The sequence below is a fragment of the Nicotiana tabacum genome, chromosome 1, assembly GCF_000715075.1.
Source record: "Nicotiana tabacum cultivar K326 chromosome 1, ASM71507v2, whole genome shotgun sequence".
In the NCBI taxonomy this organism is placed as follows: Eukaryota; Viridiplantae; Streptophyta; class Magnoliopsida; order Solanales; family Solanaceae; genus Nicotiana; species Nicotiana tabacum.
The window spans coordinates 4689129-4712049 of NC_134080.1; the positions used below are offsets into that span (position 1 = coordinate 4689129).

A 22921-nucleotide genomic window follows, 5' to 3' on the forward strand; every position below is an offset into this window, starting at 1 on the left:
TGGAATTGAAAATTTGAACAATTATTTAATCTGAGTGCTCCTTCCACTAGGCATTAATAATATTACAATAGTATATGGTGGGGGACAAGACATAATGGAGTGGGAATAATGCATTTATTTAATATAGTGGGGGACAAGACATAATGGAGTGGGAATAATGTATTTGTTTAATATAGTGGGGGACAAAACATGTAAGCATGGGGAAACAAGGGAATTAAATAAGAAAAACATTAAGCAGTGGGGGCAAGGCATGCAATTATGGGAATATTTCGGGTTAGTGGTTCAAGACAAGGGTCTTGGTTATAAATAGAGTCATTTTTACATAGTGTAGAGGAGGATAGAGGAGAAAGTTGAGAGAGTTGACTGAATTTTGAGAAATTAGAATTTGAGAGCAAAAAGAGAAAAACAAGTTGAACTTTTACTTGAATAATTTCAGGCTGCTTTTCCTTGAGTGTTATTCAAAAATCAGTAAACTACTGCGTCTTTATCCGTCTCTCTTCTGTTTTGACTGCGATTGCATTCTGGTACTGCTGGTTTTCAATCTGTTACTAGGTTATTCTACTGGTCGTTACTGGTTTTGCTGTGTTGCTGAACCTGTTGTTGCTGTGTATTTACACTACTGCTGCTTCTACTGATCTTCATCTTCTTTCCTTGCTTTCCAAATACCAGGTACACAAACTGATACACTGGTTCATCTTGTAAGCTACTCAGCATGAATGCAAAAATAGGAAAGATTTGAAGCTGTAGTTTAATGTAGTCTTTTCTTTCTTTTACTGTCTGTACCTAAAACATTCTATGCGCTGCCCATGTAAACTCTGGTTATATACTAAATCTCGGTTGTATATATGTTAGCTAGTTGCCTTCACTAGAATCAGGTAGTTGTTGGTTATGTATAACATGGGCACTATCCTATAGCAGTTTAAGTTGTAAACTTCTTCCCCGTAGGTTTTTAGTTTAAAAGGACTAATAGTGTAGTTGTAACATTCTGCTAGTTCAATTTGTTCGATTAAACAGCATGTTCCAAATACACATCAGGCCTTAGGTTGATTACTCGATAGTTCAAACTATTTTAGTTAACAACTTGCTCATCTAAATTCGTTAAAAACGGGTTTCATTAGGTATCACTTTCATTTCGGATTCTTAAAGTTTGAACATGTGTAGAATCATTTAGCTAAGCCCAACATCTGAATAAGGATGGCACAGGTCCAGTTTTACCCCTTATACATCGGACCTGGGCCCATAATTGTTAACTGACTGCTCTTATTGTATCGTTTTCAGATTTAACGACTCACTTTTGAAACTCAACTATAATAACTCGTGAGCATGTAAATAAGTTAGAACTCTTTTTCTTTCATTATAGAGACGAACAAAATAGAAAACATAGTCACTATAGGTCAATGCTTTTTGATAATGAGACGAGCCTCGCCAAATAAAAATGCAAATTGCGGGGCCCTCAATAATTGGTCATAATAAGTACTTAGAATTTGGGATGAGCCGTTTAGCGAATTTCACTGCCTTCCTCAAAGATAATAATGCGTTAGACTCTTTAGGCACGATTTTAATTAATTTACATTCTTAAATTCGGGTGCGCATTTATGTGACCCAAATCCAAATCTCAACGGGGTCGGAACGTATTAACAACCACGGGTGCATTGATTGTGACGTGGTTCGAGATGCATTTTCACGACGTTGCAATTATATTAAAATAATAATAATAAAAGCGGTTTAAACTTAATAAAAGCACACAAGTCATAACATGTATAAAATCAGATATTTAGCCATTACAACAATTTAAGCGACCGTGCTAGAACCACGGGATTCGGGGGTACCTAACACCTTCCCTCTGGTCAACAGAATTCCTTACTTAGAATTTCTGGTCCGCAGACTTTATTTGGAAAGTCGAATATTTTCCTCGAATTGGGATTCAAGATAAACCGGTGACTTGGGACACCAAAAGCCAAATCTTTCCCAAGTGGCGACTCTGAATTAAATAAATAATCTCATTTCGAATATTGTCACTTAAATTGGAAAAACTCCCTCACGCATTTATCCTTCGGGGTAGACGCGCAAAAAGGAGGTGTGACACATACCAAGTAAAAGTAAATGGAAGGAGTATTTGTGAAGTGTTATTTCCAATTTCCATTTAACTCATAAACACCAAACAAATTTCGTAAGTGCTTCTGATATTAGAAGGACAAAAATCTGCTTTCCCACACGTAATGTTTACTTCTTTCTTCACATCTAATATGACGCAAAAGCCGACAAACAAACTTATTTCGTTTCTTCCTCTTTTTCTATTCTTTTTGCTATTACGTACTTTTTTTCGGTCCACAATAAATGATTAATTTGCTTTTTTATTTTGCTCTAAAATAAATGTCCATTTATATAATCAAGAAAAAATTTAATTTATTTTTACAAAATTATCCGTACGTACATATCACTAAAAAAAATTAAAATTTCTTACTACTCACATTAAATATTTAATTAAGGATAGTTTAGTCATATTAGGTACTTTTATATAGAATTTAATATTATCTTAATCGACGTGCTAAAAATAAATTGACCACGTATTATGGATCGGAGGAGTACTATATACTCCAACTACTACTCAAGAACAACCCCACTTAATAGATGAACATTAAAGAGGATCAGTTCCCTACTACGTAATCCACAATTCTATCAAGAGTTGGAGTCTCGATTTTAAATAGTGTGAGGTTATCTATTATTGTCCCTATGTTCTCTTTTACCAGTATGACTTGATACTCCTCCCAAAAAGTTACTTCTTCCGTCTATGTTTAGTTGTTCATTTTTAACTTTACACTCTGTTTAAGAAAAAAATAAATAAAGTATATATTTTATAATTTGCATTTATAAAAGTTTTGAGAAATGATTTAAAGAATTAATAGTTAATGATAAGGATAAAACATGAAAAAATATTGCATGTTAGTAACTAAATCTAACAACAAAGCATGAGTTGGGAAGTGTGATTACCTAATGATAAATAAATTATTATTGATCAAGTGAACAAATAAAAGAGAAATTTATTTTTAATATATCGGACTATATGAATCTTGTCTCCGGTTATTGAGGATCACATTTGTTGTAATTGGACTCCATGTTAATACGAGTGGAAATCATTGAGATAATTGTATAATCATAAAAAAAACTATAAAAATAAAAGAAATGAAATGCCAATAGTCACTAAGTCAAGATAGAACCTTCTTTTAAAAAAAAAAGAAGGTTTGTGGCTCTAACATCTAATATTATTATTATTATTATTATTTTGCGATAGCAGTAAGATTTTTACTGCCAGCAAAGTTAGTTTCACTCAAATTTTAAATAAAGAAAGAGATTAATTATAATTCCAACATTGCATTAAAATATGAAGTTGGATAAAATTTGCAAGAAAATTGGCCGAAAGGTTGTTGTAGATTTTTGAAAAAAATCAACAATATCACACCAGTATTAAGTGGGGGGTTTGGACATAAGAATGTAAAATTCAAAAAAATCTCACATGTTAGAAACTTAGTGGGAGTCTCGACATAAGAATTGGAAAATTTTGAAAAAATGTAAAAAAAAATAAAAAAAATAAAATTCAAGAAATGGTATTTGAAAATTAGAGTTGTGTTTGGACATGAATATAATTTTGTTTTTTTTTTTGAATTTTTGAAAGTGAAAACTTCTATTTGGCTGAACAAATAGAAAACTGAAAATTTCATGGCCGAACAGGCTATGAAGAGTATCTTTGTATCTATTTGGCAGGTGGTGTGGGGGCCTGGCTTAGTCCTTTTGGGGAATTCCCAAGCGGATAATATCTCATTGCGTTAAGAATATTTTTGAACCGGTTTTAACCCAAGAATGTCAAGGAGATTCAAAACATTATATATATATATATATAAAATAAATTATGTGTAATTTTTTTGCGAAGGGGGTTCGGGTGAAAAAGTGTGAATATTCAATGTCTTCTATGTAGTGCTCAGACACTTGAAAAAGTTGTGTGAATGTCTTCCATTAGAAGTCACATGTGAAAAGGACATTAGCAAAGATTTAACTGCTACTAAACAACAAAGGAAATTGGAATGATACCTATTTACTACTTCAACTAACTAGCAATCATTCTATGTTCAACATAATCAGTTGAACATATTATAGTTATTTCTACTATTTCTAATTGTTGTTCTGCTTTTCTGCTACAGATTTGTTGTACTCTTCCATTTCCTTTTTGTATGCTTCAGCTGCTTTGTTGTTCCACACTTGTTTTTCTTCTTCACTCAATTCCTACACATCACAACAATAGCTCTACATCAACACACACTAAAGAAAAATATGTAAACTTTGTACTGAAACAAGTTATATACAATGTCAGTTCAATTTAATTGGTTATAATAGGAAGGTTATCAATTCTATTCTTCAGGTTACCATATCAGACTTGCTATGAAGAGTACAGTAATGTTAGGACGACTGATTCTCGTAGTTGTATTGCCCTAACGCAACGACTCAGACAACTACGAGTGGGAATTAGCTTATCGACTCCCCGAACAGTACTATAAGAATCGCAACTGAACATCCCGCCTGTAATAGTACAGGCTCCCATAGCAATAACATATTTTGGTTCAGGCATTTGCTCATGTAATCCCACTAAAGAGGGGGCCATTTTCACGTTGCTATTGGTCAAGTTAATCTAATAGCGTAGAAATCTATACATTGCACGGAACTTAAACTCTTTATTTACCTTCCATTTTAGAGAAATGAGAGCAGTAATAGTAGAATTATTGATTCCAGGGCGCTCTTCGACTAGTTTCTTCCTTTCCTCTTTGCTGAAGAGAAAGAATGATCCAGCAGGCTTCTTTGGTTTGTTAGGATCCACAACATTGTCTTCCTTTTGTTTCTTCTTTTGGCGATTTTCTTTCGTTTTCTGCTAATCACCACAACAACAAACCAAATCAATAAGCTAATTCGAGTTTCATAGCCTAATCAGAAATTGGATCAAGAATGGCTAGAGCAACAATATATAATAAGAACCTTGATTAAATTTTCTGTCTTTTCTTTCTTTTTGAGCAATTGAAGTGCTTCTTGTTTCTTAAGTTTCATCAGTTCCTCCTCTTCCTTCGAATGTGCAGCAGCTTCTTCGTCTTTTTTCTTCTTATAAACTTCCATTTCTTGCAAATATTTCTCCTTTCTCTTCATTGCCATCTGCATATTTGAAAGAATTTATTTAGCTTCTGACAACAAGGATAACAACAACAACAACAACAACAACAATCAGTGTATTCCCACAAGTGCGGTCTGGGAAGGATAGCATGTACGCAGCCTTACCCCTGGCCTGGAAGGGCAGAGAGATTGTTTCCAATAAAAATCGAAATATTTGAGTGAAACAAAGGGATTCAATTTCTAAAACAAAGTAAAATACCCCTTCATAAGGTGCTTTTTGTTTCTCTGTCATGTTCTTCCACTCTTCACCTGTAATTTTTGCCACCTATAAATTGAGAAATACTAAGTTAAGGAATTTAATAAGCCCTATAAATAGTAACGACAACAACTAAGCCTCAACCCCAAGCAAGTAGAGCAGTCGTGCAAACAACGAAACTCATCATTTACCTCCTTTACATTCTTGTTCTCAGCAAGTAGAGCAGCGCGACGCTCATTTGTAAACAGGAAAAATGCTGATAATGGCTGTTTTGGTTTCAAGGGGTCTTTTTCTTTCCTATAAAGATGAATAACGAGGCGAATATAAGATTTAAAGTTCATAGGCACAAAAACAAGTAGGACACAGAAAGGGAATGTTACTTTTTCTTCTTGTTTTCATTTTCAATTGCTCCTTGTTGGAATTGAATATATTGTTCAAGCAATTCCATAGCTGTTTTCTGTTTCTGCTCTTCATCTAAGAGCCTCATAGCTTCTAATTCGCGCTTCTCCTTCCCGACAATTTTCAAGTAAGCTTCCTTTTCAGCTTGGTATTTTTCCTCATAAGGCTTCTTTTCTTCTGCACTTATTGTTTTCCACTTTGCCCCCAATAAATTTGATATCTCTTTGAACTCAGCATTTGGGTTAGCCTTTTTCACCTGAAATAACAAATTCCCACTATAAAAAAAAACCAGTATATTAAAAAAGTACAAAATGCAATGAACATTTGAACTAAGATTGTAGCAATACCTCATTCCATTGATCTTTGCACCACAATACGTACGGCGCTGCTGGCCTTTTCTTCGAAGGATCTGCCTTCTTCTTCTTCTCCTTTTTCTCCTCTTTGTCCCTTAGAGATTGCACTATAGGGAAATTCTAATGAAAAATAAAAATAAAAATGTCAGCTTTCAAACAACTACTAGTTACAAACAAGAATATCTGAGATATAAATCAACTACGCCTTAATCCCAAACGACAATATGACAGTGTTGGAACTACTAGTTACAAATAAGAATTAATGATAAAATCACTTGGGCCTCAACCCAAATAATAAAAATGTCTTTTGGGATTACTAGTTACAAACAAGAATTTAATGAAATAAACCAACTACGCATCAATCCCAAACAATAAAAATGTCAGCTTTGCGATTGCTAGTTACAAACAAGAATTAATGAAATATAAAATCAACTACGCCTCAATACCTAACAATAAAAATGTCAGCTTTAGGATTACTACTTACAGACAAGAATTTTTATGAAATATAAAATAAACTGCGCCTCAATCCCCAAAAATAAAAATGTCAACTTTTCTACAAGGAATGCTGCAAAGAAAAGACTAATAGAAACGAGATTTAAGAAACATACCAGGGTTGGTTTGAACTCTTTCATTTTCTGCAACTTTTTGAGTTCAATTTGAAGCTTCTCTTGCTCTTTATCCCGAGCTTCGAGCTCTTCCTCCTTCTGCTTCAACATATCCTCTCTGGCTTTCAAAATTTCCTCAGTCTGCTCCTTCTCAAGTGTCATCTTTTGAAGCTTTTCTTGCATTTCTAGCAACTCTTTCTCAAATGAATTTTCAGTTTCTGTTTGTTTCTTAGCCTTTGAGGCTCCTCTCTTGTTTGTTTTCTTTTCGGATCGTGGTTGTGTGAGGGTTTCAAGGTTCTCCTTAACTGAGTCGTCCACTGGCAACGCCAGTGAAGGCGACTGAGTTACAATAGCAGCCAATATATTGGCTTCGTTCGATGATGGATTTTTCTGCTTCAGCGCCTTCCTCGACCTCCCCTTCTTTGCGGGGACAAGTTCGGCGACGAGGGCCATCTCAGCAGTGGTAGCCATGGCTAGGATATGGAGGGGGAGGGGGGAGGAGAGGGGGGTTTGAACAATAGGTTGAAGCTAGAAAGAGTAAAGTTAATGGTATAGGACTGACTACAGGGTGGAGAAAATTGGGTTTTATATAGGAAAGTGGAGAGCCAACGGTTAGTTTTTTCAAATTCAAAGTCCACTTTGTTTCAAAAAGTGCTTTGAGTTCCAAGGTTATAAAATTTGAAAATCTTTACCGTTAGCAGAATTGGAATTGGATTGACAATATCCTTTTAAACACTCTTAAATTGGAAAATTCTTAAAGCCCATTCAATAGACCACTAAACCGGGTAAAATTCAAAAATAGCCAGATTTACAAGTGGTAATTGAAAAATAGCCACAATTTCAAAAGTAATCGAAATTTAGTCACTTTTTATGTAAAGATAAATTTGAACGAATACTGTTCAAAATTTGGAAAATATTCCAGCATAATATACCGGAGTACGAATTCTTTTACATGTGAACTTCCAACATAATATACTGGAGTTCCAGCATAATATATTAGTTCAGCATAATATGCTGGAAGTTCATACACATGTGCTCCAATCGCTAGTATATTATGCTGGAACTTTCCGTATTGCAGCAAAATAATGATTATTTTTCAATGACTTTACAAACGTTAGCTATTTCTCAATTACCAGTCTGAAAATTAGCTAACCCATGCTATTTTTATACTTAAACCCGAAAAGGAAAAGGCATCTTTACACAAGTAAACATCCAAATTTATTATTTGTTTTTTCTAGTCATATACATTAATTATTCACCCTCGCTACCTATTTTTTGTTTAAGCGATTGAGTGGACGGCTAATCGGGTTAATTGGGCAAAGGAAAAACCAAAATAGGCTAATTTTCCTTTTTTTCTTGTTTTATTTTATTCTAAGTAGAGGTGGACCCATAAAAAAGCGAGGGATAGTAACTCAGAAGAACGGGATTTTGATTGAACTCCAATAATAACAATATTTTGGAACCTAATATAAGTCATTCAGCAAATGTTGTTTTTAATGGAAAAAAGATAATGTATAGCCGTTGTAAAAATAATAGCCGAAAAAATGTATAAAATTTGTATAACTTTTGTATATATATACATTTTGTATGTTATATCCAAAAATAATACAAATTTTATATACTTTTTCGGCTACCAGATATAAATAGTTTCTGGCACGGGCTAAAAGTGATAATACCCCTTTTTAAAATTCTTTTGTTTAAAGTGTTCTGACCAGCTTACGTGTACCTCGACTGTTTCACCAAGTATAACTCTGTCCACTAAGGTTTAAGCACATCGGCTAGAATTTGCATTCTTAAGGCCTTCTTTCTTAACCGAGGCTAACAGAGAGCATATATTGCTCACATTTCCAGGACCAACCTAAACAGCACTTTACAGTTACAGAATTTAAGATCAAATTCTAAGAGATGGTTAAACTACAAAGAATCATTCAAAAGTTTGTAATATCAAATAAGTAATTAGTGGAAAACTGCACCAATCTATCTTAGCATGTGACTTGCTAATTTTATAAGTGTACAACACAATCTGTGACTCACCATCATCAAATTCTCATTTGATTCAGATCTCTATATATATTCCAAATCCCCTCAAAAATAAATCCCACTACAGATTCCTGAAAAATCATATATATGAGAATCAATGAACAACATTATAATTAAGATGAACTTCCCCAATGAAAAAAATTATATATAAGCAAACTGAAGCTTAACCCGAGGAACATGGTCGCGAGCAGCACCCATCGTGTGGCTTAAATCTCTAGTATTCACATCACAGAGTAGGATACACAAGCGAGCAATGTCTGTTCTCAGTAAATGCCATCTCAATGAACTGGTCTGCCTATTTGCTCAAGAAACAACTTCCACTTCACAAGTTTATGAAATTAACCATTTAACACCATCTCCATTAGCATATCATTCCAAGCATCTATAGGTCCAGGCAAACACCAATGCAAGCAGTCATTGATGATTTTCGCATTCTTATCTTTTGCAAACGGTTGAAAATACCTGTACGGACCTGGATGCCCATCGGGCCTCATTAATGAAAGGGCAGTTACATCGAAAAGCTTTAGATTCAAACCCGTCTCAGAAGCTTTAGCTGTAGCTTTTCCAATTTCCTCTATTTCGATTTCATGTAGAATCTTGTTAATCTCGGTCAAATTGAACTTACCTTCCTTCACCGGTTTGGTTCTTTTACAATGTCCACCACTAAACCACTCACCATTCTCGAAATGGTCTGGTGTCGCGGTCCTAAAAAACATCATGCCTTTGTGATTTGATGAGAGAAGATAGTTGAAAAAATTTCCAAGAACTTTACGGTACGCAAAGTCGAAACCAAGCTCGGTCAAGTTCCTTTTGGGACAGTAGTGGCAGCCCACTACTGTATCGTTTTCATAGTAGATTGCAGTTTTGACATACCACTCACCGCTTGCAAATATCATATAATCAAAATTGTTAAACTGATCAGTCCAACTCGCATCAAGCTTGTCGAGATGAAGTTCAATCTCAGATGTGGAAACTCCGTTGTAGTCTTCAAATATAGCTGCTTGTGCCAGAAAGGGGGACCAAATAACTGAAACGGTAAAGTTGTATGAGGGGAATAACCATCTCCTGGACCGGTACTCCTTGTCATGGTATACTTCAATGGCTTCCTCTACCTGAAATAGCATCGTCCAATAAGATTAAAAAGAATAAAAGAACAAAAAAAAAAAGCACAAACCTATAGTTAGAAGAGTGACAAGTTCACGAAAGTAGAACCTTCAAATAGTAGCATCGCATCCTTGTGCGGATTATACAAGAAATTAAAAAAGACAGATGAATAGCACCTCATAATCACTCAACAATTAGCAAAATTGCAAGCAATTAATCGGGCTACCGGATGGCCAGCATTAGTGAAACATCCATTACGGCCAAAAGCCGCATCCAAGATAAAAAATGTTACTGTAATAGATACCTAGCTTAGTTATATAACACTGTAGTTTCTGAGACAAATGGACTTCTAAATTTATTAAAACGTCTTATAAGCAGTCCGATTCTTCTGACAGATCTAACCTCTAAAACTTTACACAGGACGCTCCTTGCTTCAACTACTCTAATACAAGGTCTTCATAACCGAAGTGTATGCTGAAACCTGCTACCATGCAACTGGTTGGCTTTTGGTACCCCAAGTATAGCTAACCGAACTTGATAGCTCAATAATTAACCGTTACAAGCATTTCCGGATAGAGATTAAAAATGGTGGGAAGCAACGACAAACATGAAGATCGGGGAGAAATTTTAAGGCTTTAACAAAAAAAATTAAATTGAAAGAAACCAGCAAAAATCTCTTTAAGAAGTACGATGCCCTGTTCATACACAGGGAAATACTCTGCCGACATTATAATGGTGATTAAAAACATTCAAGCTATCTCCCAGTAACAGCTTCCATGCAATACAAAGTTAAACACTTGCACTTTAATGTTTGCGCACCTAAATTTAATGAGATCCAAACTGAATACTACCTCCATTCCAAGTTGACTGGCTTTCTCATTGGGCTGCCCAAATGTTGTCCACTGTTTTTAAAGTAGAAAGTTCCAATGCATTTTATATTAGTACAGAAAGTTGTATCAATCCAATTTTTACTTCAGGCAAATTTTCTCTAACCCATTCCTCAACAACAAAAGGGGAAGGGTACATTTTTGGTGGCACGGACCGAACATAATTGAGGATACCAAACATGGGAATGGAGTGGAACATCATAGATAACAAAAATGTCCTACGCAAAAGTTAAGCGCTTATTCAAGGCAAGTGAGCAAAATGTACTGTGCCTTCATGAAAAAAGATTTTCCAAGCAATGGGAAGAAGAAAAAGATCAATTGTTACTTGATCAACAATGCTAAATTATGGTGGAAACATGGCAAAAGAACAACCAAAACTTACAGAAGCAACATAGAACAATTGACAACGACTATGACTAGTTACCTTTGAGAGTACACAAAGAAATGATTGGACATGGTTCCTTGAAATTGAATCACCGATCAATGCCCATGTTTTATTACTCATTAACTGAAGAAACTTATGTGAATCAAACCGAGGCAACTGGCAACTACGTGGATTCCACCTCCAGTAAAGATAACCAGTATCAGGCCGGCCATTCGTCATACAATTCTGATGGCTTTCAATAAATTTGCATGTCTCGTTCGTGTAAACAGGACCAGATGGATCAGGAATCCAATCTCCATTGAAAAGATTACACTTCCCTGCTTGCTCTATAGCACATCCAAGGAAACAAATCACACCATGTGACAACAGATACAACAAACTTGATATTCCAAAACAAGACACATACTATAAAAGAATAGCAGCTAAAGAATCAGCCAACAGATCTATAACTTACTATGACGTAAAGCAAGATAACTAAATCAAACAAAATGATCCACTTATTTTGTCAAGTTCAACTTCAACCCTTAGGTAACAATTCCAATTAAAACAAGTCCCTCCCCCACAAACTATACAGAGTTCCACACTAAATGAAAAGCAAAGGGTATAACAAAGCATTTATGCTTTGCACATTTTGACTTACTACAGCCACAAACATACAAATTATTGATCATAGCTCAGAGAATGTGGATTAACACTGCACCCACTACAGTGTAATTAATACAAACGCATATTTAAGTTATATACACTGACAGCGTAATGAATGTTTTACACCATGTTACTTACTATATATTCTAGGATAATGTTATTACATTGAGTTACCTACAATTATTATTTAAACAACATGATGGTGCAAATATTTTAACCATCCGTGCATAAAACTTAAACTCAACTTTTAAAAATTATAGCTATAATAGATCCAAAAGTACTTAAATTTCATACTCACACACACACACACACACACACACACACACACACACACACACACACACACACACACACACACACACACACACACACACACACACACACACACACACACACACACACACACACACACACACACACACACACACATATATATATATATATATATATATATATATATATATATATATATATATATATATATATATATATTCACAAATATATAAAGCCAGGAATAGGAAAAAGCTCAAATACCTTGAGGACCAATCTGATCTGCAGTTTCAGGCAAACTGAAAGAAACTGGAGGCGATAAAGATTGAGTCTTTTGAACAAAAGGAGTTTCTTGAACTTCAGAAATCACATCAGATCTTGAAAATAAAAGCCTAAAAGCAAGACCCAATAACAAAATCGAAAATCCCAACTTTAAAACAAAGTGATTTTGCTTGTATAATGACCTCCACCATGATTTCCAAGAAAACAACATTTTCTTCAGCATTCACACTGAGCTCTTCTATTTTCACTATGGGGCGAAGATCTTTAATGAAAATCCATAAAGATGTGATCTTTTGCTCAAGATTTCAAAAGGGTATTGAACTTTAGTGTCAATAAGTGAAACAGATAGAGGATAATACAGTATTAAATACAAGTTGAAAGAGCCGACAAAGGTGGACTGTGTGGAGTGTGTAGTAAATTGCAGAAGCACATGATGAAGAAATGTTAAACAATTGAGTTTTGGTTTGGAGTTCGGACAGAAACAGAAGATACATAACCAGGGAATATTTTAATTACCATTATTTATAAGTAAATAAGTACACAAAAAGAAAAATTAACCATTTTTAGATCATAGGATTCCCATTTTATTACCCCATTATGTAGAAAAAATTGTTAAATATTTAAAATGGGGATTCATAATTTGAATTTTATAGAGTTGTAATTTTACCACATCTCGCCAAATTTATAGGGTTTGAAATTTATTACTACTATTTGTATTTTGTACTTACTTATTGAATATTTTAAGCTACGGGTTTAGATTAATGTAGTTTATCTATAAGATCTACCCTTGTTTAAAATAAATAAATTAAAGTATTCCTCTCAATTAAGTATATATTTGCACCCAATGAAGATGTGCCAAATGGGTGATTGGTTTTCTTCAATATAAAGACTTCATAATTCAAAATCTGAAAATATAATAATCTGGGACTACATTATGATTAAGAAATATACATTTTAGCTTTATGGTTTATGTCCCTTACCTAATGTGGTAGTACACACTATTTAGATGATTGAATTAATTTACCAACTAAAGAAAATGATAATTACATGAGCGCTGATTTTGACATTGCTAATTTTGTACATGACAAACTATCATTAAATTTTACTATTAATATTCTATTTCATTTTACGTCGCACTCTTCCTTTTTAGTATGTGTAAAGAAGAATGTCATCTTCGTGTATGTTAATGAGATAATTAATTATAAGCATATAAATATCTATTTCTTATTCTAGACTATAAGTTTTAAAAGTCTTTCTTAAATTCCGTATTCAGTTAAAGGCCTTCACATAAATTGAATGAAAGGAATAGTATCTTTTTAGCATGACACTTTTGTTACTTTGCCTGTATTTTGTAAATAATGATTCTGGAAATTAGAACGTTAGCTTATAAACGTAAATATAAATAAAACAGAAATTAATTCGAGCCCACTGAATTCACAGTATTTCTTTAAAGAATTTAATCCCCTCCTAGTACCCAAGGTTATGGATTATTTCCTCCCAGGATAGAACGAATTACAATTGGTGTAGCGGTACTTCAAACCCCAGTGTTTCAGTGAACACAAAGTTCGGCAGCAAATCACACTTACGAATGTTTTGTTTGTAGTTTAAAACAATGCAGAACAAGGGAGGAGAACTCAGAAGTCGAATGGAAATTCTGAGAGGAAGGAATGCAAATTATAGCCAACGTTGAGTTTTCGGTGAAGAGAAGATTAATAGCTCTCAATTCTAATTTTTTTTTTTGGTGTGTTATTCTCCAACTGCTGCTGCTCATATTTATGGCAGTCAGTTGTGAGACTCGCCCCCTCTCCATGGTGGAGCATGCACTAGCTTGTTATGGAGCAAGCCATGGTGGAGCATGCACTAGCTTGTTATGGAGCAAGCACTTAGCCATGGTGGGAGGAGCACTAGGCGGCTGCTATTGCAACTGGTGGTACAATACACGGATTGGAACATATCCGTTACAAACACGGATAATATTACGTTAATATCTACTATTAACAAATAAATTTGGTCCAAAAAATTAATCAATCAATCGATCACCGAATCCGAAGCCGTAGCTGAAGCCGAGCTGAGCGAGCGACGACGACGGCGCGAGGCTTGCCTTCTTCCTAACTCTTTAAGAGCTACATGAAGTGCATTTGTATATAAACCCACCAAACTCTTTTTCTTCTACCAATGAGGGACAATGTCTCATTAAAAGGAGAAGGAAATTTAAAATTTTACTCAAAATTTTTATTTCCCTCCATTTCTCATTCACCCTCTTTTTAATACCTTTCTATATTAAAAAGAAACTCAACAATCCCCCACATGAATGGGGAATGACTATATCACGGAAGTATGCATGAAAAACTTGTGTGATTTGCAAGCAAGGATTAATTGCATCTGGATAAGTAGGTTTCCCTTTGAACTTTCTGTAGTGAACTTATGTTGGATATACTCAGTCAATCGGTAGATTTGATATCTTTGAATCGTCGAAATTTAGTGTATACCTAGACAACCATAAGTCACACAATCAATCCATTAACCGTCTTTGGTTCTCATTGTTGTGTTCGTTTCATTCATGAACACTGCCTGGTTTCATAAGTGCGTAGAGAATTGGCCTTGCAAAATTCTCCTTGAAGCGGCTAACACTTCACACTTACATAGGTGATTCCTAAACTTGTCATCCCGTAGATACACTATTTGATATACCCTGTATCAAATTTAGAAATCATTAAAAAGCCTTAATGTTTTATCCTTGGTACTGAACATTGTCTCATCACGAGAATGGACCAAAATTTTTGTTGACAATGTTGAACCGTCATTAATGACTTTGTTTGATCTCCTTGAACCTAGATCTTGGGATCTCAAGTCTTCTAGGTAGAGTTACCGCCTCAATGACTTGTTCTCGGCCATAGTCCCATTTCCCTCGATGATTTCTCAACTACCTCTCTAGTTAGGCCTTTTGTAAGTGGATCCGACACATTATCACTTGACCTTACATAGTCAATCGTGATAATTTCTCTAGAGAGTAGTTGCCTAACGGTTTTATGCCTTCGTCGTATATGACGAGATTTACCGTTATACATAACACTCCCAGCCCTTCCAATTGCTGCTTGGCTATCACAATGTATGCATATTGGTGCCAGCGGTTTGGGCCAAAATGGAATGTCTTCTAAGAAATTTCGGAGCCATTCAGCTTCTTCACCGGCTTTATCTAAGGCTATGAACTCAGCCTCCATTGTAGAGCGAGCAATACATATTTGTTTGGACGACTTCCAAGATACCACTCCTCTACTAATAGTGAATACATATCAACTTGTGGACTCGAATCAGTTGAACCGGTGATCCAATTTGAATCACAATATCCTTCAATCACCGCAGGATATTTACTGTAGTGCAAATCAAAGTTTTGGGTATGTTCTAAATATCCCAAAACTCGTTTCATTGCCATCCAGTGAGATTGACCTAGATTGCTCGTGTATCGACTCAGTTTACTTATAGCACAAGCTATATCTGGTCGTGTACAATTCATGATGTACATTAAGCATCCCAACACACGAGCATAATTCAATTTTGATATGCTTTGGCCTTTGTTCTTTGCTAATGCAAGATTCACGTCAATTGGAGTCTTTGCAACTTTAAAGCCTAAGTGCTTGAATTTTTCAAGTACTGTCTTAATATAATGAGATTGTGACAATGTCAGACCTTGAGGAGACTTTTGGATCTTAATCCCCAGAATTAAATCCGCAACTCCCAAGTCCTTCATATCAAACTTGCTAGTTAGCATACGCTTAGTCGCATTTATGTTGGCAATGTCATTACTCATTATCAGCATATCATCCACATATAGACAAACAATGACTATGTGATTTGGAACATTTTTAATGTACACACATTTATCACATTCATTTATCTTAAAACCATTTGACAACATTGTTTGGTCAAATTTCGCATGCCATTGTTTAGGTGCTTATTTTAGTCTGTAAAGGGACTTAACAAGTCTACATACCTTCTTTTCTTTACCTGGAACCACAAACCCTTCAGGTTGTTCCATGTAGATTTCTTCCTCCAAATCTCCATTTAAGAAGGTTGTCTTTACGTCCATTTGATGAATTTCAAGACCATAAACTGCAGCTAAAGCTACTAGCATTCATATGGACGTAATTCTCATCACTGGAGACTATGTATCAAAGTAGTCAAGACCTTCTCGTTGTCTATACCCTTTGACAACAAGTCTTGCCTTAAATTTATCAATAGTGTCATCATCTTTCATTTTTCTTTTAAAAATCCATTTACAACCCAAAGGTTTATTTCCAGGAGGAAGATCAAACAATTCCCATGTATGATTGTTCAATATGGATTCTATTTCACTATTGACTGCCTCTTTCCAGAACAATGATTCTGAAGAAGACATAGCTTCTTTAAATGTTCGAGGCTCATTTTCCAATAAGAAAGTCACAAAATCTGGTCCAAACGAAGTAGACGTTCTTTGACGTTTACTACGTCTTGGATCCCCTGATTAAATGTACTTTCTTTTGTTTCTTCCCGAGGTCGTTTAGATCCTTCACCAAACAACTCACATTCCTTTTTATACGGATATATATTTTCAAAGAACTCAGCATTATCTATTCTATAACCATATTATCTATGAATGTCGGGATTTTCTGATTTATGAACCAGAAATCGATATGCTTTACTATTGGTCGCATATCCTATGAAAACACAATCAATTGTTTTCGGTCCTATTTTTACCCTTTTGGGTTTAGGAACTTGCACTTTTGCCAAACACCCCCACACTTTCAAATAATTCAAGTTGGGTTTCCTTCCTTTCCATTTTTCATATGGAATGGATTGTGTTTTGCTATGGGGTACTCGATTTAGTATCCGGTTAGCCGTAAGAACGGCTTCCCCCCCCCACAAGTTTGGTGGCAAACCAGAATTTATCAACAATACGTTCATCATCTCCTTTAATGAACGATTCTTTCTTTCCGCAATCCCATTGGATTGGGGCGTGTAAGGGGCTGTTGTTTGATGAATAATTTCATATTCTAAACATATTTGTTCAAAAGGAGATTCATATTCACCACCCCTATCACTTCTTATCATTTTTATTTTCTTGTTAAGTTGCGTTTCAACTTCATTTTTGTATTGCTTAAATGCGTCTATTGCTTCATCTTTACTATTAAGTAAGTAAACATAACAATATCGAGTATTGTCGTCAATAAAAGTTATGAAATACTTCTTTCCACCGCGAGATGGTATTGACTTCATATCACAAATATCTGTGTGAATTAAGTTTAAAGGATTTGAATTCCTTTCTACCGACTTATAAGGATGTTTAACATACTTAGATTCCACACATATTTGATATTTTGATTTTTCGCATTCAAATTTAGGCAATATTTCCAAGTTAATCATTTTCCGTAAGGTTTTATAATTGACATGACCTAAACGTACATGCCATAAATTATTTGACTCAAGTAAGTAAGAAGAAGCTGAATTCTTATTATTATTGTCAACAACTATTACATGGAGCTTGAAAAGGCCCTCGGTGAGGTACCCTTTTCCTACAAACATTTCATTCTTACTTATTACAACCTTGTCGGATACAAAAACGCACTTGAAACCGTGCTTTACAAGAAGTCCAGTAGAGACTAAATTCTTCCTAATTTCGGAAATATGAAGGACGTTGTTCAAAGTCATGACCTTGCCAGAAGTCATCTTGAGAAATATCTTTTAATTTTTGTTGTAGAAACATTTCCCATAGAAAGCGTCTCTTCGGGTCCAGCAAAATCATAGGTTTAAAATGCTTCCCTCATAGCACAAACATGGCGAGTGGCTCCAGAATCAATCCACCACTCCTTAGGATTTCCTACCATGTTGCATTCAGAAAGCATGGCACACAAGTCATCAACATCATCATGCTTTTCTACCATATTTGTTTGACCCTTTTTCTTGTCTTTCTTCCGAGCACGACACTTCGTAGATTTGTGTCCGGTTTTTCCACAGTTGTAGCAGTTTCCACTGAACCGCTTCTTGCTTGGGTTGTATTTCGGACCAGAAGCCTTCTTTATCTTTTTGTTATCTTCAACAATATTTGCTCCCATTATTGTTGAATTTCCATGGCCTCTCTTTTCAGCAGCTTTATTGTCCTCTTCGATTCTCAATCGAACAATGAGATCTTCAAGGGACATCTCCTTTTGTTTGTGTTTCAAATAAATTTTGAAGTCCTTCCACAATGGAGGCAACTTCTCAATTATTGTTGCTACTTGGAATGCTTCATTGATGACAAGACCTTCAATGAAAATTCCATTAGTAAAATTACTAAAAATTTTACTTTCAACATCAGTATTCTTTTGAAATATACCTTCAGCAAGTAGATCATGAATAATTACTTGCAATTCCTGGACTTGGGTAATAACAGACTTGCTATCTACCATTTTGTAGTCCAAAAATTTTGCAACGACGAATTTCTTCATCCCAGCATCTTCAATTTTGTATTTCTTTTCAAGAGCATTCCACAATTCTTTTGATGTCTCCACGCCACTGTATACATTATACAGATTATCATCCAGTCCGCTAAGAATATAATTCTTGCACAAAAAATCAGAATGCTTCCACGCCTCAATCACGAGAAAGCTTTCATTCTCTGGAGTTTCATCTGGCAGATCAGGAACATCTTCCTTGATGAACTTCTGTAGACATAACGTAGTCAGGTAGAAGAACATCTTCTGCTGCCAGCGCTTGAAATCAATCCCGAAAAAATTTTCGGGTTTTTCTGCTGGTGCTAAAGCCGGTGTTCGGCTTGTCGATGCATTGGCAGTCACCATCGGAACAACTTGATTTCCGTTGTCATTCGCCATTTTTTTTGGAAAAAAAAATGATACAAACAAACGTTTAAAACTGGAGTAAAAAATCACGTAGATTTTAATCTCCAACAAAACGCCACGAAGGCTTTAAAACTGGAGTAAAAATCACGTAGATTTTAATCTCCAACAAACCACCACGAAGGTTTTACTCTCCAAACGGGAGTACACAAAAACCACAAAGGTTTTAGCTTCCAGAATAATAAAAGTAACACAAATACAGAAATTAAAATTATTAAATTCCTTAAGCTTGTTACTTTGCCTGTATTTTGTAAATAATGATTCTGAAAATTAGAACGTTAGCTTATAAACGTAAATATAAATAAAATAGAAATTAATTCGAGCCCACTGAATTCACAGTGTTTCCTTAAGTAATTTAATCCCCTCCTAGTACCCAAGGTTATGGATTATTTCCTCCCAAGATAGAACGAATTACACACTGGTGTAGCGGTACTTCAAACCCCAGTGTTTCAGTGAACACAAAGTTCGGCAGCAAATCACACTTACGGATGCTTTGTTTGTAGTTTAAAATAATGCAGAACAAGGGAGGAGAACTCAGAAGTCGAATGGAAATTCTGAGAGGAAGGAATGCAAATTATAGCCAACGTTGAGTTTTCGGTGAAGAGAGGATCAATAGCTCTCAATTCTGTTTTTTTTTTGGTGTGTTATTCTCCAACTGCTGCTGCTCATATTTATAGCAGTCAGTTGTGAGACTCGCCCCCATGGTGGGAGGAGCACTAGGTGACTGCTATTGCAATTGGTGGTACAATACACGGATTGGAACATACCCATTACAAATGCGGATAATATTACGTTAATATCTACTATTAACAAATAAATTTGGTCCAAAAAATTAATCAATCAATTAACCGAAGCCGATGTCGAGCGAGCGACGACGACGGCGCGAGGCTTGCCTTCTTCCTAACTCTTTAAGAGCTAAATGAAGTGCATTTGTATATAAACCCACCAAACTCCTTTTCTTCTACCAATGAGGGACAATGTCTCATTAAAAGGAGAGTGAAACTTAAAATTTTACCCAAAATTTTTATTTCCCTCCATTTTCCATTCACACTCTTTTTAATATCTTTCTATACTAAAAAGAAACTCAACAACTTTTGGATTAGGAATAATGTAGAGCTTTCTCTAACACCTTTCCACACCTATAACTCGACTATGGCAACAAGAGCTTCTTCATAAGCCAAGCCTTCATTAATTTCAGTATTCTCTATGGGGACGATGAGTAACTCGTCCCTTAGTTACCACTCGTTTCAATATGGACACGTGAAGCACGGGATGGCCCCATGTAGGCTACGATGTAGGCTACATGGATACTAGCCAAAACCAGTAGCCTCCCAAATTTCGCTCAAAAAGAGCACCTTGGGCACATTACGAGCTGAATAACCTCTTGTTCTTAATAAAATCTTGTTAAACTTTTACCCAAAAAACACTTAAGTCGCTAAAAGAATAAAGAAAAAGATGGGGTTGCTTTTGAGCGGAACTATAGAGAGGCCGAAAAGGTGCTAGAATTTACAAATAAATTCAAATTTCATTTTTGAGTAGGAAGTTAGTTCATAGTTGTGGGGAAAAAAATCTCTTTTTCAATAAATAAGCCCCGAAATATTCTTAAAAAAAAAAGATATTGTAAGGAAGCTAAACAATTCAATCAACCCAGAAAAATTTGTAACAATCAATAAAACTCAAGCTAAGTTACATCATTATGAAAATCAATGGAAATTCATTCCCAAGTTACAGAAACAATAGAATTATTAAGATCTGACTCCTCAAAATTTAAGTTACTATCATACTCTAAAAACTTCACTGCCCCTGGAATAACTTGTCTGAATCGAAATGGCCTTGTCTCTGCTTCCTCAAACTCAACACAACAATAAGACCATAACAACTTAATTGAATCAATTTTTAAAAAATTCCTCTGTATTCTACGTCCATCAGGAAGGCGAATCGCAACTCTGCAAATTAAATTCCTATCACCTTCTGGTTCTTCAGGTAGAGTTGGATAGCAAATCTTCATTACTTCTTTGATTTCATTAGTCTGTTGTACGCCTTCATCTTCTTTAATTTCATCGCGAGGATTTTTCCTAGATCGTTTATGCAATAAATTAGCATGATATTCTGAGGGGCTAAGATCAATAAAAGATGTAATATCCTTTAATAGAATTTCAGGCTGAACCATTCCATTCCAAGAATGCACTTTTTGACCTGTTATAGGATCAATTACTAATATAACAGGCAAAGAATTTAATTTATAGTACGTGCAAACTTTTTGGCCTTCCTCAGTGTGATCATTTACTTGCCAGAAAATAAAATTCTTTTTTATAATCCGAGCAATATAATCGTTAGCCCAAGTATCTTTGTTTAGCAAGTGTGACGTGAATTCTTGCATGGATTGCATGTTCACTAACAGCCATTTGTTCTGTGTTTTTGCTGTATCAATCGCGTTGTTAAAAGGCCCGTTGTATATCAAAGCAAAGGGTGGACGATACATAGAAGCAAGATTATCGTCTCGTTCCTCTACCCTCCAAACATCTCCAAGACGACTCAATATTTCATCATCAAAGTTGTGTGACGAACTGTTACCATTATATTGTACTGTATTATTATGACCATAAATAACTTCTCTTTCTACATGTAAAGGCGGCCGTACATCATCATCATCGTCGTCGTCATCATCGTCATCGTCATCGTCTCCATTCAAGCTAGGATTATCAACAAGTTCATTATTGTAGAAAAGTTGAATTGCTTCCTCAAGATTCCATTTTGTTGTCTGAAGAAATTGGCGAGCAGTATCGGCGGTTTGATCTATGGCAATTTCAAGGAAAGAAGAAATTAACATCTGTTGGTATGATTCCATGATTTTCTTTTCGTTGTAAAAAAATAGGTAGTAATACTTCTATTTATAATGGTAGGAAACCTATTTTGATAGGAAATAGGAAACACTTATTTGATTTTGACTAGGAAAACTATTTTACACGTGAATTAAGAAACTGTTGAAAACTATCTCCTACATAATTTAGGATTACTATTAGTTGTAAAACTATAAAATTTATTTAGGAATAAATTAAAGAAACTATAGTAACAACCAAATATTAGACTGTCTTATATAACCGTAAAATACTACTCCCGATAGTTTAATTTATGTGTCTACATTACTATTTGGGGAATGTACGAGGTTAATCTTTGACCACAAGTTTCTTAAATGTTTTATAAGTTTTTAAAATATAAATTATTATGACTTATAGTATTTTACATGTAGTTTCCAAAAACGTAAATTTTATTTTAAAATACTTGAAAAATATATGTTTAATTTTATGGTCAAAATTAATAACTTTGGCCTCGTACGGGATTACATATTACCCAAATAGCCGGCCAAATCTAATCTTTACTTTTTTAGGCGGTATACATAGATTATATATTGATTATACACAGGTATACATAAATTATGCATATATTATATATTTGTTGGCTATTTTTTGTTTTGCAAATTATGTGAGCGGCTAATTGAGGTAATTCTTCTTGAAAGGAGTTTGGATGACTTGCAGCAAAATCCAATAAATCCTCGCAACTCAAAAACCCTAGCCATTTTGTTATTGATGTAAAAGCCATTCTTAAACACACATAATAGTGTTTATATATGCTAGCTTTAAGGTTTTACGTAGAAGAATAATCAATGGGCTTGTG

At 34.9% G+C, this 22921-nt stretch overlaps 3 protein-coding genes across 4 annotated transcripts; all 3 read right to left on the reverse strand.

Annotated features, from left to right (window-relative positions):
- Nucleotides 1–4039: 4039 nt before the first annotated feature.
- Nucleotides 4040–7323, reverse strand: LOC107799076 (high mobility group B protein 6). Of its 2 annotated transcripts, none has more exons than XM_016622149.2 (8): nt 6768–7323; nt 6154–6279; nt 5788–6062; nt 5599–5704; nt 5411–5476; nt 5023–5193; nt 4733–4915; nt 4040–4278 (listed from the first exon to the last, which is right to left on the reverse strand). In XM_016622149.2, exons 1-8 carry the CDS (start codon nt 7233–7235, stop codon nt 4168–4170), a joined length of 1506 nt encoding a protein of 501 aa, XP_016477635.2. In that variant the 5' UTR covers nt 7236–7323; the 3' UTR covers nt 4040–4167. The 2 variants fall into 2 exon arrangements, with proteins under 2 accessions (XP_016477635.2, XP_016477634.2); XM_016622148.2 differs by having other exon boundaries at nt 4733–4918.
- Nucleotides 7324–8702: 1379 nt separating this feature from the next.
- On the reverse strand, nt 8703–12876 carry LOC107799078 (protein trichome birefringence-like 23). The gene is made up of 3 exons (XM_075230078.1): nt 12360–12876; nt 11220–11506; nt 8703–9916 (listed from the first exon to the last, which is right to left on the reverse strand). Exons 1-3 carry the CDS (start codon nt 12598–12600, stop codon nt 9143–9145), a joined length of 1302 nt encoding a protein of 433 aa, XP_075086179.1. The 5' UTR covers nt 12601–12876; the 3' UTR covers nt 8703–9142.
- An 8084-nt stretch (nt 12877–20960) lies between these two features.
- Nucleotides 20961–22094, reverse strand: LOC107799079 (plant UBX domain-containing protein 7-like). The gene has a single exon (XM_016622151.1). It carries the CDS (start codon nt 22092–22094, stop codon nt 20961–20963), a length of 1134 nt encoding a protein of 377 aa, XP_016477637.1.
- Between the last annotated feature and the right edge of the window lie 827 nt (nt 22095–22921).

Coding starts and splice junctions, on each gene's coding strand:
- LOC107799076 (XM_016622148.2), bottom strand. CDS start 7,235: ATGGCTACCACTGCTGAGATGGCCCTCGTCGCCGAACTTGTCCCCGCA. Junction 5,705..5,787: donor AATGAAAACAAGAAGAAAAA/GTAACATTCCCT, acceptor TCATCTTTATAG/GAAAGAAAAAGACCCCTTGA. Junction 5,477..5,598: donor AGAACAAGAATGTAAAGGAG/GTAAATGATGAG, acceptor CTCAATTTATAG/GTGGCAAAAATTACAGGTGA.
- LOC107799078 (XM_075230078.1), bottom strand. CDS start 12,600: ATGCTGAAGAAAATGTTGTTTTCTTGGAAATCATGGTGGAGGTCATTA. Junction 11,507..12,359: donor AGATCAGATTGGTCCTCAAG/GTATTTGAGCTT, acceptor GATGTGCTATAG/AGCAAGCAGGGAAGTGTAAT. Junction 9,917..11,219: donor TTCTTTGTGTACTCTCAAAG/GTAACTAGTCAT, acceptor ATGCTATTTCAG/GTAGAGGAAGCCATTGAAGT.
- LOC107799079 (XM_016622151.1), bottom strand. CDS start 22,094: ATGGAATCATACCAACAGATGTTAATTTCTTCTTTCCTTGAAATTGCC.